The sequence below is a fragment of the Zingiber officinale genome, chromosome 4A (genome assembly GCF_018446385.1).
Source record: "Zingiber officinale cultivar Zhangliang chromosome 4A, Zo_v1.1, whole genome shotgun sequence".
NCBI classification, from domain to species: Eukaryota; Viridiplantae; Streptophyta; class Magnoliopsida; order Zingiberales; family Zingiberaceae; genus Zingiber; species Zingiber officinale.
The window spans coordinates 163,333,587-163,350,041 of NC_055992.1; the positions used below are offsets into that span (position 1 = coordinate 163,333,587).

At 38.3% G+C, this 16,455-nt stretch overlaps 2 protein-coding genes across 5 annotated transcripts; both read right to left on the reverse strand.

Moving 5' to 3' along the window:
• Positions 1–649: 649 nt before the first annotated feature.
• LOC121972198 (squalene monooxygenase SE1-like) lies at positions 650–8,700 on the reverse strand. Of its 4 annotated transcripts, none has more exons than XM_042523892.1 (8): positions 8,352–8,700; positions 3,571–3,682; positions 3,188–3,362; positions 2,272–2,440; positions 1,815–2,033; positions 1,429–1,704; positions 1,070–1,348; positions 650–958 (listed from the first exon to the last, which is right to left on the reverse strand). In XM_042523892.1, the coding sequence occupies exons 1-8, from the start codon at positions 8,562–8,564 to the stop codon at positions 854–856; spliced, it is 1,548 nt and encodes a 515-aa protein (XP_042379826.1). In that variant the 5' UTR covers positions 8,565–8,700; the 3' UTR covers positions 650–853. The 4 variants fall into 4 exon arrangements, with proteins under 4 accessions (XP_042379826.1, XP_042379825.1, XP_042379824.1 ...); XM_042523891.1 differs by having other exon boundaries at positions 1,070–1,366; XM_042523890.1 differs by having other exon boundaries at positions 8,313–8,700.
• Positions 8,701–11,961: 3,261 nt separating this feature from the next.
• On the reverse strand, positions 11,962–16,020 carry LOC121972199 (probable zinc metallopeptidase EGY3, chloroplastic). Its single transcript, XM_042523893.1, has 6 exons — positions 14,980–16,020; positions 14,714–14,911; positions 13,967–14,191; positions 13,605–13,843; positions 13,328–13,482; positions 11,962–12,479 (listed from the first exon to the last, which is right to left on the reverse strand). Exons 1-6 carry the CDS (start codon positions 15,499–15,501, stop codon positions 12,121–12,123), a joined length of 1,698 nt encoding a protein of 565 aa, XP_042379827.1. The 5' UTR covers positions 15,502–16,020; the 3' UTR covers positions 11,962–12,120.
• Between the last annotated feature and the right edge of the window lie 435 nt (positions 16,021–16,455).

Below are 16,455 nucleotides of genomic sequence, written 5' to 3' on the forward strand. Positions count from 1 at the left end.
TCTAGGATTTCGCCCAATGTCTTCAACCCGCCAAGACTTTGCTCAGTCCCCTGGACCAGGACTTCGTTGCCTAACCACAACTAAAACTTTCCACATGCCAAACCTCAACTAGGACTTTCCTTTATCTAAGATCACTTAGGACTTTCCTACAAACTCAGTCACACACAAGATAGCTTAACCTTTAACCCTTTTGATATTATCAAAATACAGATCCAATCATCTGGTGTTCTAACCACTTAACAATCGAATATAAACTTACCTTTCCTTCTCACATAATTTGAAAATGAACCGTAAAAACAGAGATAAACATGATCATCGTCTTACCTCTAGAGAGGGAAATGGATAATATCGTGGCCGTAAAAACAAGAAGATTCATAGTTCTGCTCTTGTCATAGCAACATTAGATAACATATTCCCCGGACTGAGCTGAGTTGATACCCCATAGACTATATAATGCCCCCGCTGAAACTAGTTTAGAATTCTTCCCTCCGTTATCCCTGTAAAAGCACCCCCTCTAAACTTGTACTTTCTGCTGAAGTAAACAAGAACTAAATCCATATCACCATTAATGCCACGTAACAGTTTTAGTAGTTAGTAGTTGGAGGGTAAAACGACCATCAAGTTCTTGATCTTGAAAATTTTCCAGACATTTAGAGAGAGTAAACTAGAGGGAATGAAATTTTCCTTCATACCATCTTATCAATACCTCCAGATTAAAAGTCACATAAACAATTTTAATACAACTGACATTCAATCTAACTCATCATCAATTATTCAAGACATCTCAGTGATTAATGCCAAACCTCAGTCAAATAGCAATGACGATATCGTGGCTGAATAAGCAAAGTAAATTTCAGCTGGGTGGAGGAACTCTGTAATATGCAGGAACAGTTGCAGGGAAGAACATCTGCCGAACCCCTTCTGCCTTTATGATAGGAAAAATTATACCTGATGCACTCTGAAAAAAAAAATGGAAGGATGATGAAGGAGCATTGACAAAACAGATCCACAAGCAGCCACATCCAGCTATGTTGATCATCGATCATTGATCAGAAAGTTTATTACTTACAGAAATCAGTCTAGCTCCAATCCACAATCCCTTGAGAGATGGAAATGGCAGAAGCAGGCGTCCGACCCCATAGACTGCGACAGCAAAGAAGTGAGCGACCAAACTCATTGGACGAGGATTAAGACCAGAGAGTAAGGCGATTGGTCCACTTGAATAGATGCCTCCAAGACTCAGGTAGTCAAAACAGGCTTGTCGCATTTCGATCCTAGCTCTGTCAGGAGAGGCACTGAATACCTTGTACAAGGCACCTGCCAATGTGTTTATGGTAGAAGCCACTGGCTGCAAGTAAAATGTGAGCTTTTAAATGAATGACGTTCGGCATGTCAAAAATAGAAGAAATGGCAACGGAGATTCCTTACTTTTCTTAAGGTGTAGAAAGATTCCAGGTATTTGCAAAGAGAGGATGCATCATGGAGATCATGGAGAGGCCTCAGGAGGTCCCGAAGCACAACAATATCAGACAAGGCGACTGTCATTCCACCACCAGTGAGTGGGTGACGCATATTAAATGCATCCCCTAACAAGAGGGCTCCGGGAGTGGGATGCGGAGCAGCCGGCATACTTCTGTTTGGCATAGATCTAATGTTTCCTTTATCAATGGCCTCAATAAACGCAGCATGCAGTTCAATTGGAACCTGCATCAGCCATATGAAGTTAGTTTTTTCTTGTAAATTAGTTGTTAACTGAAGCAATTTTTATAGGAATTCTGGTGCAAAGTAAATCCATGTAACTGATTCTAAAGTACCTGAGGTGCCACGACAGTCTTCAGATAATTTGCCATTTCACCATTGGCAACAGAAGGTACCTTATTTCCAGGTATATCAACCAGACAGCGAACTTCGGTACTACTTATTGGGTAAAACAGTATTGGTGAAGGATCTCCTAAGATGACATGCCCGTGGTTTGGAAATGGAAGAAGACAATTTTCAAGAACCAAACCAACAAAGCATGAAGGCACATCAACCTGAGGAAATAAATAATGAATTGCAGCTCACAATTAAGTTCAAATATGTATGATGCTAGCTTACATCTTGCGCAAAAACACATGAAATTTGGAGTATCCAATACCCACATAGATCTAATTATCTAAGCATCCAACATCTCATTTTCTGGGTGTCAGAGTGTAATGGTAGAGTTGTATGATAAATAGCATGAAAATAAATCAATATACTTATTGGGAAGAACAAAGGACAGTCTGTTACCTTCGGAGAGCAAAGTCTACGTCTCAGATTTGAGAAGCAACCATCACACACAATTGTAAGTGGTGCAAAAGCTTTACACTCTTCGCCAGATTTAGTCTTGTAAACTACTCCCTTAACTGTTCCATTTTTTTCAATCAAGGACGTGACCGTTCCCTGCTCCTGCTGGACACTGCAAGAAAGGTTGACAATCTACTTGTAAGTACAAAAGTAAAAAATATGTAAACTAAATTGGTATAAATATGCATTCAATGTGATGAAGTGAATCTTGATGATGTATTGCATAGATAGATCAGGCCTATGAACAAAGCAGTATCAAGAACTAATGGAAGAAAGATGCATTTTGTTTTCCTTATGCAATACATTGCTATAGGCCTATAGCTAACATAGGAAAGACCACATATTGTACGAACTTGTCAGGGTTTCCCTTTGTCCCCAAGGCGTAGCACAGCTGGGGGCGCATGGTTTCGTGGCCGAGAGGTCCAGGATTCGATCCTCGGGGTGTCATTGCCCGAGGTTAGCGTCCTGACCATGTGCTTTCAACTGTGTACCTGTATTTACATTCCTCCATATCCGTAGGACCGGCTTTGGGGGGACCGCTGATGTGGCGGTTCCACATTTTTTTTTTTTTGTCAGGCTTTCCCAAGCCAATAGGTTAGTAAAAGCCACTTAAACACATTGTTGAGACTTATGTATATATATCTTTATGAATTAGTCATCATATTCAAGGATCCTTTTATCTCCCTAATCAACTCTGTGGAAGTCTTAAATGAGGAAACTCTTTCCAAGTAAGCTAAATATTCCCTTTACTAGCTTGTATCGAAACACAGATCTGGGTATGACATTAAAAGTGCAAAATTATTCAACTAAAGATCATAAATAGATATATTCAGAAGTCTACAAATGGTTTGAAGGTTACTTAGCCAAGGATGCTGCTTTCTCTCGCATCCTTTGGATGAAACGGCCATTATGGAAGCTCCTCCCAGCAACATCAGCATGTTGCTTTTCCAATGGGTACGAGAGCCTGGTGCTTTTCCCATCTTTAAAAAGGGCATAACCAACTATTCGTTGAGCATCAATTTCACCAACACAGTCTGAGACAAATACAGAGAAGATGGGAAGATATCAGAAAAGACATTGAACAAAAACATAAATTAGGAAATTAGTCATTTCCTCCAAAAGAAAGTGAAAATTGTAGAGACGCAAAATGAATTCTTCAATGTTGGCAAAAATCATTAGGGTGCGGTGCCAGCACAAAAAAACATTGAAATTCAATTAACACTGATCGATTTGATGGATTACCTTCGAGGCCCAATTCTAATAATTTTAGGTAGCCTCCAGGTTGCAAAAGTTCACCAACAATTCTGTCAGGTTCAGACAAATCTCTCTCAATTACATGCACACGTCTACCATCCTGTAAATAAGAGTAAAATCAATCACAACCATGAAACTACTTTCTAATCTTAGATCATAGTGCATTTTCTCGGTAAAAAATAAGAGAAGGAAAAAATTAACCATATTATTGAATCCAAAATTAAATTGAGAAATAAAGAGTACAAGGCCTTATATAGTTAATTACAAGAAAAAATCTAAACCATAAACTGAAAAGGTAAAAGACTATATCTAAATTCTAAACTGAAAAGGTAAAAGACCAAATTGCCCTCAAGGCTATAACAAATAATTCTAATAGATTATATAATCTAACATCCCCCCTCAAATTCACGATGCTACAGCCAAAAGCATTGAAAGTTTGTCAGATAAAAATCGGAAGCGCGAAGCGGAATGAGCCTTGGTAAACATATCAACAATCTGCAGCTTTGAAGGAACAAAAGGCAATGTGATGGTGCCAATCTGAAGATGGTGACGAGTAATGTGACAATCAATTTCAATATGTTTCGTTCGCTCATGAAAAACTGAATTGCGCGTAATTTGAATAGCACTCTGATAATTACAATATAACGAAGTAGGTTGATGAAGAGAGATACCCATATCCGCAAGCAACCAACGCAACCAAACTATCTCACAAGTAGTTGACGCCATGGCACGATACTCAGCTTCTGTGGAAGATCTAGAAATAACATCTTGCTTTTTACTCTTCCAAGAAATGAGGGAATCACCAAGCAAAACGCAGAAGCCAGTGGTAGATTTGCGATCCGTAGGATCACCAGCCCAATCCGCATCAGAGTATGCACGCAGCTCAAGAGATGACGTAGGAGGAAATAAAATCTTTGAAATTGAGTGCTCCAAAGATATCTGAGAATACGAAGAACAACAGCCCAATGAACTGTAGTTGATGCAGCAACAAATTGACTAACCACATGAACAGCATACGCAATATCTGGACGGGTCACGGTGAGATAAACTAAGGTTCCAACAATAGTTCTGTACAAACTAGGATCCGACAAAGGTGAGCCATCAGATGGAGAATATCGAGCATTAGTCTCAATAGGAGTATCAACAACTCTATTATCAGTAAGACGAGCACGCTCAAACAGGTCAGATATATACTTTGACTTAGATAAAAGCAACCTTAATGCCCAGAAAGTAGCGTAGTATACCTAAGTCTTTCATAGCAAAACAATGAGCCAACTCAGACTTCAAGGAAGCAATTCCATCAAAATCATCACCAGTAATAATCATGTCATCAACATATAATGATAAAAGAATGCGACCTGCACTCGTACATCTGATAAACAATGCTGAATCATGATTACTAGGATGAAAACCAAACGAAGTAATCACTGTAGAGAACTTTTCAAACCAAGCACGAGGTGCTTGTTTGAGACCATAAAGCGCTTTACGAAGCCTGCAAACTTCACCAGGTTTGTGTGAAATACCAGGAGGAGATGTCATATAAACTTCTTCATGAAGATCACCATTTAGAAATGCATTCTTGACATCCATCTGAGATATTCTCCATCGACAAACAAAAGCAACAGCAATCAGAGTACGAACAGTTATCATTTTTGCAACAGGAGCAAATGCTTCTTCATAATCCATGTCATACTCCTGAGAATATCCTTTAGCAACAAGACGAGCTTTGTATCGTTCGATAGATCCATCAGATTTAGCTTTGATCTTATATACCCAACGAGAACCAATAGTATGTTTTCCTGGTGGTAATGGAACCATATCCCATGTATGACTCTGATGCAAAGCAGTTAGTTCCTCAGCCATAACACTCTGCCAAAGTGGATTACAAATAGTTTCTCTATAGGACTCAGGCTCAGAAAGACAATGAATAGATGCAACAAATGAAGCAAAAGAATGAGAATAACAAGAGTAAGCAAAATCCGGTAGTTTAGTAGACTTACGAACACGAGTGGATTGACAACGGTGGACAGAAAGATCATCCGCAACCTCAGAAGATAATTGGGTAGTGGCAAAAGGAGGAACATGTGGAGCGGATATTTCGGGAACCAAAGTACCAAATTCAGTTGAACTACTAGTAGGATTTGTGGGTGAATCTTCCTCAGTATCAGTATTGAAAGGATCAATGCAAAGCAGATCTGACTTTGTCATATTATGCGAACTAGCCGGAATAGAAAAGAATAGAATATGCTCAAGAAACACAACATGACGAGAGACATACAATTTTTGACTAACGGGAGCAAAGCAACGATATCCTTTTTGACTAACACCGTAACCCAGAAAGACACAAAGAGCAGACCGAGAGGTTAACTTATTACGCTCTGCATGTGGACGAAGGACAAAGCAAGTACAACCAAAAACACGCAAAGAAGAATAAATAGGAGCATACCTATACAATTTTCAAAAGGTGACACACCTGAATTGTGTGATGTTGGAATTCTATTAATGAAATGAGCAGCAGTAAGGATTGCTTCCCCCCAAAAGGCACTAGGAACACTGGCAGACAATAAAAATGAACGGGTTGTTTCAACAAGATGTCTATGTTTTCGTTCAGCCACGCCATTTTGTTCAGGAGTATCTGTACACGAGGTTTGATGAATAGTACCATCCGAAGCAAGTAAATGGGAAAATTGATTCGAAGTGTATTCACCCCCCAAATCACAACGAAACACTTTATGACACTAGAATATTTTGTTTTCACAAGAGCTCTAAAGTTGTTGAAAATTGTAAGATAATCAGACCTGTGTTTCATAAGATAGACCCAAGAATTACGAGTGCAATCATCAATAAATGAAACATAATACCTTGACCCCCCTTTTGTAGGAATAGGAGAGGGTCCCCACACATCAGAATGGATAAGCTCAAATGGAGCAGAAAAAAAAGAAAAACTTTTAAAAAATGATAAGGCAGAAAATTTGGCCAGTTTACAACCACTACAATCAGAAATATCAGAATTTTTTAAAGATCCTAATGCTCCTGTAAAGGCTAAAAACTGCAAACGAGGCGCTGAAACATGATCTAAGCGAGAGTGTCATAAATAAAAATCAGAAGATGAATGATTTAGATGAAATGACGATAAATCCACACTCGAAGCTACAACTTCTGGTAATTTGAGTTAATCTAAAATATAGAGTCTTCCTTGCCTATGACCTGTCCCAATTAACCTCTGAGATTGAGGGTCCTGAACATAACAATTGGATGAAGAAAAAAAGACTAGGTATCCAGACTCACATAATTGACTAACAGAAACAAGATTTAAAGTAAGACTCGGAATATAATAAATATTAATAAGAGATAAAGAAGATGTAACAATTGAACCAACACCAACTAATGATATTGGAGTACCATCAGCATTCACAATAGATATAGATGAACTGGGAGAAAAAGAAACAAAAGATGACAAATTGGATGACATATGATGGGAGGCACCAGAATCCAAAATCCATAAGGATGAAGATATACCTGAAATACTAGACGACGACAAACCTATATGAGAGGAAGCTGATTTGGCAGTGTGTTGTGAAGCAAGGAACTGTTGAAACTGCTCAAACAAATATGAATCAGATTTCCATGAAGTATCTGCACAACCAAGCATGATGACAGAGCAAATAATTCTCAGAATAACCAAACTGTAAGGATATACATTTGTATGATCTGCAAAAACTAATATCAGGACGACCCGTGGTCACACAAAGAATCTGAGACAGAAAAGGATGTCAAATGTAGAAATCGGCAACATAGGACGTCGGCGCAATCGATAGAAAATAGATGTCGGCACCGAAATCAACGACAGCAGGACAGAAAATAGATGTCGGCGCAGAAATCAATAGCAACAATAGGAGACGGCAATGGCAACATGAAACAATAACAGGGGGCGGCAGAAAAAATTAGGTCAAAGATGGAAAATCACTCTGATACCATGTAAAAAATAAGAGAAAGGAAAAACTAGCCATATTATTGAATCCAAAATTAAATTGAGAAATAAAGAGTACAAGGCCTTATATAGTTAATTACAAGAAAAAAATCTAATCCATAAATTGAAAAGGTAAAAGACTATATCTAAATTCTAAACTGAAAAGGTAAAAGATCAAATTGCCCTCAAGGCTATAACAAATAATTCTAATCGATTATATAATCTAAATTATATAATCTAACATTCTCAACCAAATTGACTGGTCAGATGCGTATCATTGACAACAAATACATTAGATTGTGAGATGGTAGTTTGCCATTTGATAAACTAGCAACGGAAGCAACTTGAACAACATAAATGACTTATGAAATTTACATAGAAACCCACGATTTTTTTCGCAGTCTCTTGCAATAATCTACTCAGGAGTCAGGAGTGCATTTTCTTCACAAAATGTTAGTTTTCCACAAGAGTGAAACACAGCTCTCGAGTACAAACACTAATTTACACTCGTCACAAACACTCAAAGGAGGAAAACACAGGGGATGAAAGCATAGATAACTAATGAAAATTAGGAGCGCTAGTAATGCATTAAGCATAATTTTCTCATCTAAAAAAAAAATAAAAGATTAAGGCTAAAGAAATCAACTTACAAAACCCGAGATATATTCAAAAGCGAAAAAATGAGCCAAATTTTTTATAAAAGCAATAAGTATAGAAAATTGTCCTATTTCCTGTCGGCATCGAAGAATTCAAAACGTACTTCTGGAAAATCGAAGAGCGAAGCAAAGGCACGCCTCACCTTTCCAAGCGTGTACGCTAGGGCAGAGCCGGCGACTCCAGCGCCGACGACAATAACGTCTGTGCCACTGCCTCCCTTTTCAGCGCGAATAGCACAAGAACTCCGGTTTCCCGGAGCCAAGTGAGCCTTCCGCTTGCACCCCCAGAACCCGACCAGCAGAAAAAACATTAGGATCGAAGCCATGATTGTTCCCAGGAGGTACTGATCCGCCATCGCCTACTCCGCTGGAAGAGAAGCCTCTTCTAATTTGCTCGGAACACGGTATCACACCGATCGCTTTCTCTCTCTCTCTCCCTCCCTCGATAGTCGCACCTTTACTGCAATTGAAGCTTTTTTTTGTTCTCCACGTAAATAACATTGCAATGAGAGTATCGTACTCCGCTCTTATCTCCACCTTCTATGCTTCGCCCTGTGCAATTTGGGAGATTAACATTTTTAAAAAAGAAATATTCTATTATTATTTAAGTTATTCACTCTTACCTTGTAAATTGTATGTTACGTTTTTTTATCTTTACAATTTTATTCTTGAGCTTAACATCATTAGAACTAAAATTCAGTCATTTAAAAAAAAAAAAACCTTCTAAAACTTTTAAATAATATAACTAAATTATGTAAATCTTCATCATTTCTAATAGGTACAAGCGTTATAAAGCTATTTTACAAGTGCAGAACGTGATAATTTGTTTTTCTTTGAAAGGTTTCCGGGTTTGCCTTGCACTGACGTGACCGCATACTGACATGACAACTTGGGTCTTTTCTGTACGGCCAATTGCCAGCTGTTTTGAAGTTTCTACGTGGCACCACCGCTTGCCTTAGATAATAGAACTGATTCATCGATTTTACCAGGACAAATTTCCACCGTCGACAGAGCTATTCGGAATCAATTACATCGATATACTTGCGTTATTTCAAAATTTTCTTAATAATTTCAGAATCATCTTGCACATTTTATTCTCTTACTTTTAAATCTTATTTTATTCTATTAAAAAAGCAAAGTAGCATATAAATAATATATTTATTATAAGTAAAATTAATATGTAAAAATGAGAGTTTAATAATTTGAAATTTTTAAAAATGTCCTTTAAAATATAATGTAAATTTTATAAGACAAAGAGTTGGAAATTTGCTTTTGTTTAGATTTTGAGTTTGTCGTCTTCTTTATTTTTCATATTTAATTTATAAAAAAATGTGCGTTCGGAAACAAGTCCTCGTGTTGGAATAGATTGCCTCACAGTTTTTAGTGGTTCGATCACCTTCCCAATATCTTGAAATTATTATTATTATTATTATTATTATTTTAATAATTTCTTGTCGCAAATTCGCAATCACAATTATGTCGTCTTTAATTGGCCGGCAAAAAATGGATATGTGTTTCTATCATAAGAATATGAAATCTGACTCATTATTTATTTTAAGGGAGACGAAAATAAAAATTCATATATGTGTATCGCCGATTAATTCTTTTGATAATCGATATGGTCCATAATTTTTTTTTATTAATTTATGATAAATTAAAAAATATTCATAATAAACGACTCATTAGCCAACATCTCATTACAAAAACTCATGTATAAATTGATCGAAACTTAAATTCAATCTTTAAATAGAAAAATAAAAAATAAAAAAGGTATCCTTTTATTGTAGTAAAAAAAATTTAAATTTCAATTGTCATAAGAGATTTTTTTCCGATAAAAAATAATCTAAAAACATTTGCTGGATAAATCTTTATCAGTATTTTTTAACTTATGTTGATTATCGATGAAAATATTCGTAGTGTTAGATACTTCATGCTAACTTAAAAAAACATATATTAACTAAAAATAAAAATAAATTCTATTAAAAACTAAACATTTAACACATAATACAATTAACTCCGAGAGTTTTGATGGTGTCACACTTTTTACGTCGCACGCCCTATAAGCGCCTCAAATTATTTTTTATTTTTTTTTAAATATATATATTTAATATTATTAGACAACCCCCTAATTTTTTATATGGATCCTCTGATCCATTTTTTGGACCAAAGATGATCCATAACACAACCCAATTGCAATTGAATTGTGATTACAATTGGGTTACAATCTCTCTTGAATTTATCTTCCCATTTAAATTATAGTTTAAGTCAGAGCAGATGCTTGTTCTCACTCAACGCCCAACAACCTGGCCACCCGTCTACCGCGACAACCTCCGGACAACCTCCGTCGTCTGTCTCGATCTAAATTACAACCTGAGTAAGAAAGTAAACTCAAGAGGATCATAATCAATTATGGATGGATCGAATTGTAATCATCATCAGATTACAATTACGTTGTGGACCATTTTTGATTCATAAACAAATGGACTAGAGGATTCTCTCCCATAAATTTGAAAGATAAAATTTGATTAATAGCTGGGAGTTTTAAAAAATAATAAAAAAATATTTAATATTATGTTTGATCATGTCTGAACTCTGAATTGATGGACGCTGAGCACGTGGCGCTCTTCCAACTGATGACGTGGGTCTCTGACCGGCCGTAGGGATCTCCGGCGAACATGTAAGGAAGTCGGGCCGGGAAGGGGTTACCGGCGACGACCCTCGACGCTCAAGTCAGACAAGAGGAAAATGATAGTAGCTTCGAAGATGTGAAATCACGTGATCACGTACCTCCGCCGAAGTCTGAGGGCTCTTATATAGAGCTGTGGGGAGGCTCAGACACACCTAACGAGGCATATACGTGTCCTTTGTCCATACCTTATCATGGACTTACCAGAGGAACATGCCTAACATCATACTGCTACAATCCGAGAACCTCTCTGATGGGGACAGCAGAACCTTCTGTCGTAAGATTTTGCGTATGGTTTGATCGTTGAACATGCCTGTTGTCAGAAGATGTTCCCCAATGTCCCTTTGCCCTTGTCCTCTTTTACCCGCGCCGAGCGCCCACCCGCTCGGCAAGCACATTATCGGTTCGACCAGGAGGACTCCCAGTCGCGTGCTCGGCTAGGCTGAGACTGTTCACAGCCTTGCTGTTTTTATGCTTTGGCCGAGCGGCGGCCCCGCTCGGTCGTCACCATGAGTGTCGGAAACCCGACTCCCCGTCGGGTTGTCTTTGATTCTGTTCTACCCCGTTCGGTCGATTGACCCGACCCTTATCTGATCGGCCGAACCTCATATTGCCCTTAATTTTTGACCTTTACGTGTCATTGACTCCCCTCAAAAAGGATCTTGCGTCCGTATCGCCGGATGAATGTTATATATATATATATATATATATAAAAGAATTTTATTCTCTATATCTGTGGGCCACCGAATGCAATCTAAGTGTTTAGAAATTCTTCCAGACGCCTTGATATACTTGTAAGGATCAGGACACTTGAATTGTACTCGTCGTCCACGGACGTACAGATATATCGTATGTGTATTTTTAAAAAAAAAATTTATTTTTAATATTGTAATTAAATCCTAAAAATTAAATCATAAATTCTAAATTTAAAATTTTTAAAAATAAAGAAAACAATATAAGATAAATAGGATAATATACATTGTTTTTTTTAAAAAAACAAATATTATTACAGGTAGCGTAAGCATTCATGGCACAACCCATATCGAACTTAAAAAGTTGAATGAGACTGAACAAAATTATGAGACCTAAATAAATGCAAAAAAAGGTACATTTATTACACCATTCAACAACATAATTAATTGCGATGGCTCTTTTTCAGCATTTGTACTTTACACGCACATGACACAAATTTAACAGGGAAAGAAGAGATTAAAGAAATAATTCGGTCAATACACATCTCCTCTGGAAAATGGAGCGTTAAAGAAGGAGCTGGAGAATGTGCCACCGCCATTTGGAAGTAGGGTAAGGAAGCAAATCAAGGCCAAGACAAAGCCCCAAGCGTAGCGGTTGTCGCCGAGCGGAGATATTTCGTCCTTCGCCGGGAGTTCTTCCCCACCGCGGAAGAACGTAGCAAATAGGCCCCAGGCTAAACAGAGCACACTGCCACTGAGACCACCTATTCCGAGAAGCAAGGAAGTCGCAAATGATAATATTGTTGCAGTATTCCTTCCAAAAAGAGCCTGCGCGATACGCCCTCCTTCGAGCCTTCCGCATGGTAGTAGGTTCAATGATGTCACAACTATCCCTGCAACATACATGGTCATTGTCATAGTTGAGGTATAAAAGAAACTTTCGAAAGGAAAATTTAATATTTAAAAAAATTAGAGATTGTTTACTCCCGGCAATGGGATGAAAAAAAACAAAAAAGAAGAAAGAGGAATCAGTAAGCATGAATTATGGATAAATATGCACAAAAATATTGCATAATTAATCCTTTAGTTTTGTTTACTTTATGGATAGATAAGTGAATGAATTCATTATTTTCTCTTCCATTGTCGGTTTGACAACAACCAGTCGCTTCAACTAGTTTTTGACATGTTTACATGTCTATCTGATCCAATTCAAGAACCAGACCTGATGAAAACTAAGTTTGACTCTTTCCAATTGGACCGATTTATTCAGTTCAAGTTTAATAATGATGCAAGTGACTTGTTCGGCCAGCCAACTAGTCAATCTAACTCAATCAATCAACGCATTCACCACAACCCATTTGATTGACCTATTACACCGTTTCCAGTCAGTTGGCACATTCAACTTGTTCAGCTCGACCAACTATTTTACCGTTCAATCGAATCGCCCCAATTGGTCTGACTTATCCATCGAGCTTCACTCAACCTAACCTACCAGAACTTTGATGTCAGGAATTATATTTGCAAATATAAGATCTATATGCTTTAATCTAGTCTATTGTCGGCTTAAAATCTATATGCTTTCCTTGTGATTCTCAATTAATTCCTAAACATTCTGCACATATAATTTTCTTGACAGTTGACAATGTCAATAAATCATATAGATCTTAAAGCCGACAATAGACCATGTTATGCCCCAGAAGGCAAAAAAGAATAGTTACTACACTATGAAGAACCCGTATACCTAAAAGTCCAGCGAAAGCAAGAGGATCAACAGGTACTCCAACTCCTTCAACTGCATTTGGCAATACATTACCCAATTCATCGGCATATGGTCCTATCACCAGTTGAATGAAAGAAAGAAGTGGGTTGTTATAGAAGAACTGCGGCCTAATAAATCTGTAGCAAGGAGAAAACGAGAAGAAAAGCATAAGTTTTTTTTTTAAAAAAATATGTCATCTTACAAGATCTCTAGTTGACTCAAGGATGTGTTTGGCCCTGAGGAGTAGTTAGATTCTTACAGAGCATTGTCTCCACCATTGAAACTACCATCAACTACAAAAGCAGTGATGGCGAGGGCTAGAGATGTTATATATGCACTGGCAGTGCGTGCAACAGGGATGTCAAACAGAGCCTTTTTATTGGGCAAGAGTGATTCGTAGTTATTCATCACCCCTAAGCATCCAGTCCAATTTGATGGCACAAGGAATGATGGACTGAGCTTGACACCATATTGAGCTGCTGTTACCCTTGTTGTAATCTGTAAGTCAGCAGAGCTTTCATTACCATAAAACCAACAGCAAGAGTAGAACAAGGAAGCAATGCCAATCTAAATTAGAACTCAATATGTGGCTGATAATTTAGTAAAACATGAATTTCATACCTCGGATACACCTAAAATCAAAAGAAAGCCGCTGAAAAGAGGGAGAACATCTGCTATGTAGTTGTCAAAAGTAGCACCAGGCTTAAGGAAGAAGCCGCTCATCAATGCTATGGTTCCAAATGTTGCAACACACAGCGCTATGGCACTCACATATCCCCATGGCGTGCTCAGCGTTGTTGACTCAAATTGAAGATCGATTTCAGCTTTGGGTTGAACCACACACACCTACATAGAAAGGATTAAAAATTTCACAGATACTGCTTCAGAAAAATGAAACTCGTGCACAGAGAAATAAGGATGTTATCCTAACTAAGCTAACTACAATTTCCAGGCTAGCTCTCTTATTTGTCATTTCATGATCTTCTTTGTTGATTTCATAAGCTAACTCGTGCACAGGTATTAAGTTGAACTGTTTTATTCTAGTAGGTTCTTCTCTTAGCTAACCTTGAATGTTCAAATGCTTCCTTTGGCTTGAAGAAGTAAAGAGGACCGTTTTGTTTTGGGTAGAGTATTGAGGTTACACAATGGAGTTAAAAAATAAAAAAGCAGGCTAGATGAACGAACTATTCTAGAAGGACCATGTCATCTAAATCAAATGAAGATAATATGGAAATTCGAATACGAGCAAATAGAAAAGTTCAGAAATCAATAGTAACTGAAAAGAGAAGCAAGAGTTTCAATGATAATCCAAAACATAGTATGGCAATGAAACGAGCAGAGGCTACATTTCAGTTGAGCTAATTATACCTGCTTAGTTATGTCATCCTTAGTCTCCTCCATAAACCACAACACCACATCCCGGCCAGCGGTCTCGGATAGCTTCTTTTCCAGCCTCGGCATGACCTCTTCGATTGGTCTCCTCAAATTACCAATAAAAATACCACCATCTCCAAACCTCCGAACATCCACAGCAAAGAATGTATCAAAACCAAAGCAGTTCTTGAGCTGCAAATGCATAAATTCCATTTCAAGTGCAAGTGAACAAAAAAAAGATGTCATAAACTCAATTTTACCTTGTTGAGATCCAGAGCCTTGAATGCCTCTTCCGCCTTCTCCAACCTCTCCTTCTCCTTGGCTATGCTATCCCTGAGCAGATTCCTCAAAAACATAGAAAAGAGATTAGTATCAGAATCCCGGTCAAGGTCCCTGAGCTTCCTGTCAGCCCGCTTCTTCTCGAGTTTGATGGCAGCCTCAATGGAGGGATTGCTCATGAACTTCTTGAATTCCTCGTCCGTCTTCCAATCCACTTCCTGCTGCTGGACCTCCTCCGCACCTGGATCTCCTTCCTCTGCGGCTTCGGCCACTGGTGACCCGTTGTTACCATCTTCATTAGTGGCGACGGCAACAGGAGAAGACGACGATTTGGGAAGCTCTTCCTGGTCCTGGGCCGAGAACATCGGGGAGCGTCCATCTCTCCGGCGGGATAGGAGCCTAAGGCTACGAGGTTGCCAAGGCTGGAGCTTCGGGCGAAAGGAGATTGGCGAAGAGGAAGGGATTTTAGGGAGAGTCAAGAGGAGGAGGTAGGAGGAAGCCATTGGACTAGGGTCGAAATCCCTGAGAGAGGGGTGTTAAGGATTCCCACTCTTTGATTGGAGAACGCTGAGTGCGACATGGAAGGCGAAAGAGAAGAGTCCGGAAGGCGGGATAAGCCATGGCACATGTGAATAGGACGAAGGAACTCGACTCCTTGCAGGCCCACCTCATCCAAACTCATGAAACCACACAAGACTGCAAGGAACCCCAAGTTCATCGAGCAAAGATCGGAATTTAAGCTGGTGACCTTCTTAATCAAAACACAACGCAATGGAATCACAAATCGAGCACGAAATCAAGCAGAAGTTCATCGCTTATTTTGAACAAGTATTGCAAAAATAAGAGAATGAAACCAATTTACTCGTCTCGATCCAATTAGAAGTAAGAACCCTACTGAAAGCGCCTCTCACCGAGCACGCTTAAAATGGTGTGTCTTCGAGGGCATCTACTGGGCTTTGCATCGGTACCGGTGACGAAGACGCCTCCGGCGGCGATTGACGGAGAGGAGATCGAGGGATACAGTCGATAAGGAGAGAATGAAGAGCATTAAAGAGGCAATCCATATGTTCTCTTTCGTATGGGCTCGGCCCAACTTTTTGACCTGTTGAGACCCAGAGCCTCTTTTCTATTAGTATTATTATTTATTATTATTAAAATGCAAAAAAAAAATATTTTATCAAAGTTGAAATATTATTACATTATTGTGTTGTTGTATGATAATTTTTTTTTTTTTTTGACGATTTCAAAATTATGAGATATATTTTTCAGAATAATGAACGTCAAAGATGTTTATTCATGAATCTAGTCCTAGAACAAAAATTAGATAACAATGAGCATAAAACATACACTAAATAATATGTTTTTTTTTTCCTCCAGTAACATGTGGTGATGCTTTTGCTAATCATTATTTAAATTGCACGCTTTGGCTAGTGACTAATTTAATCAACATTTGCATG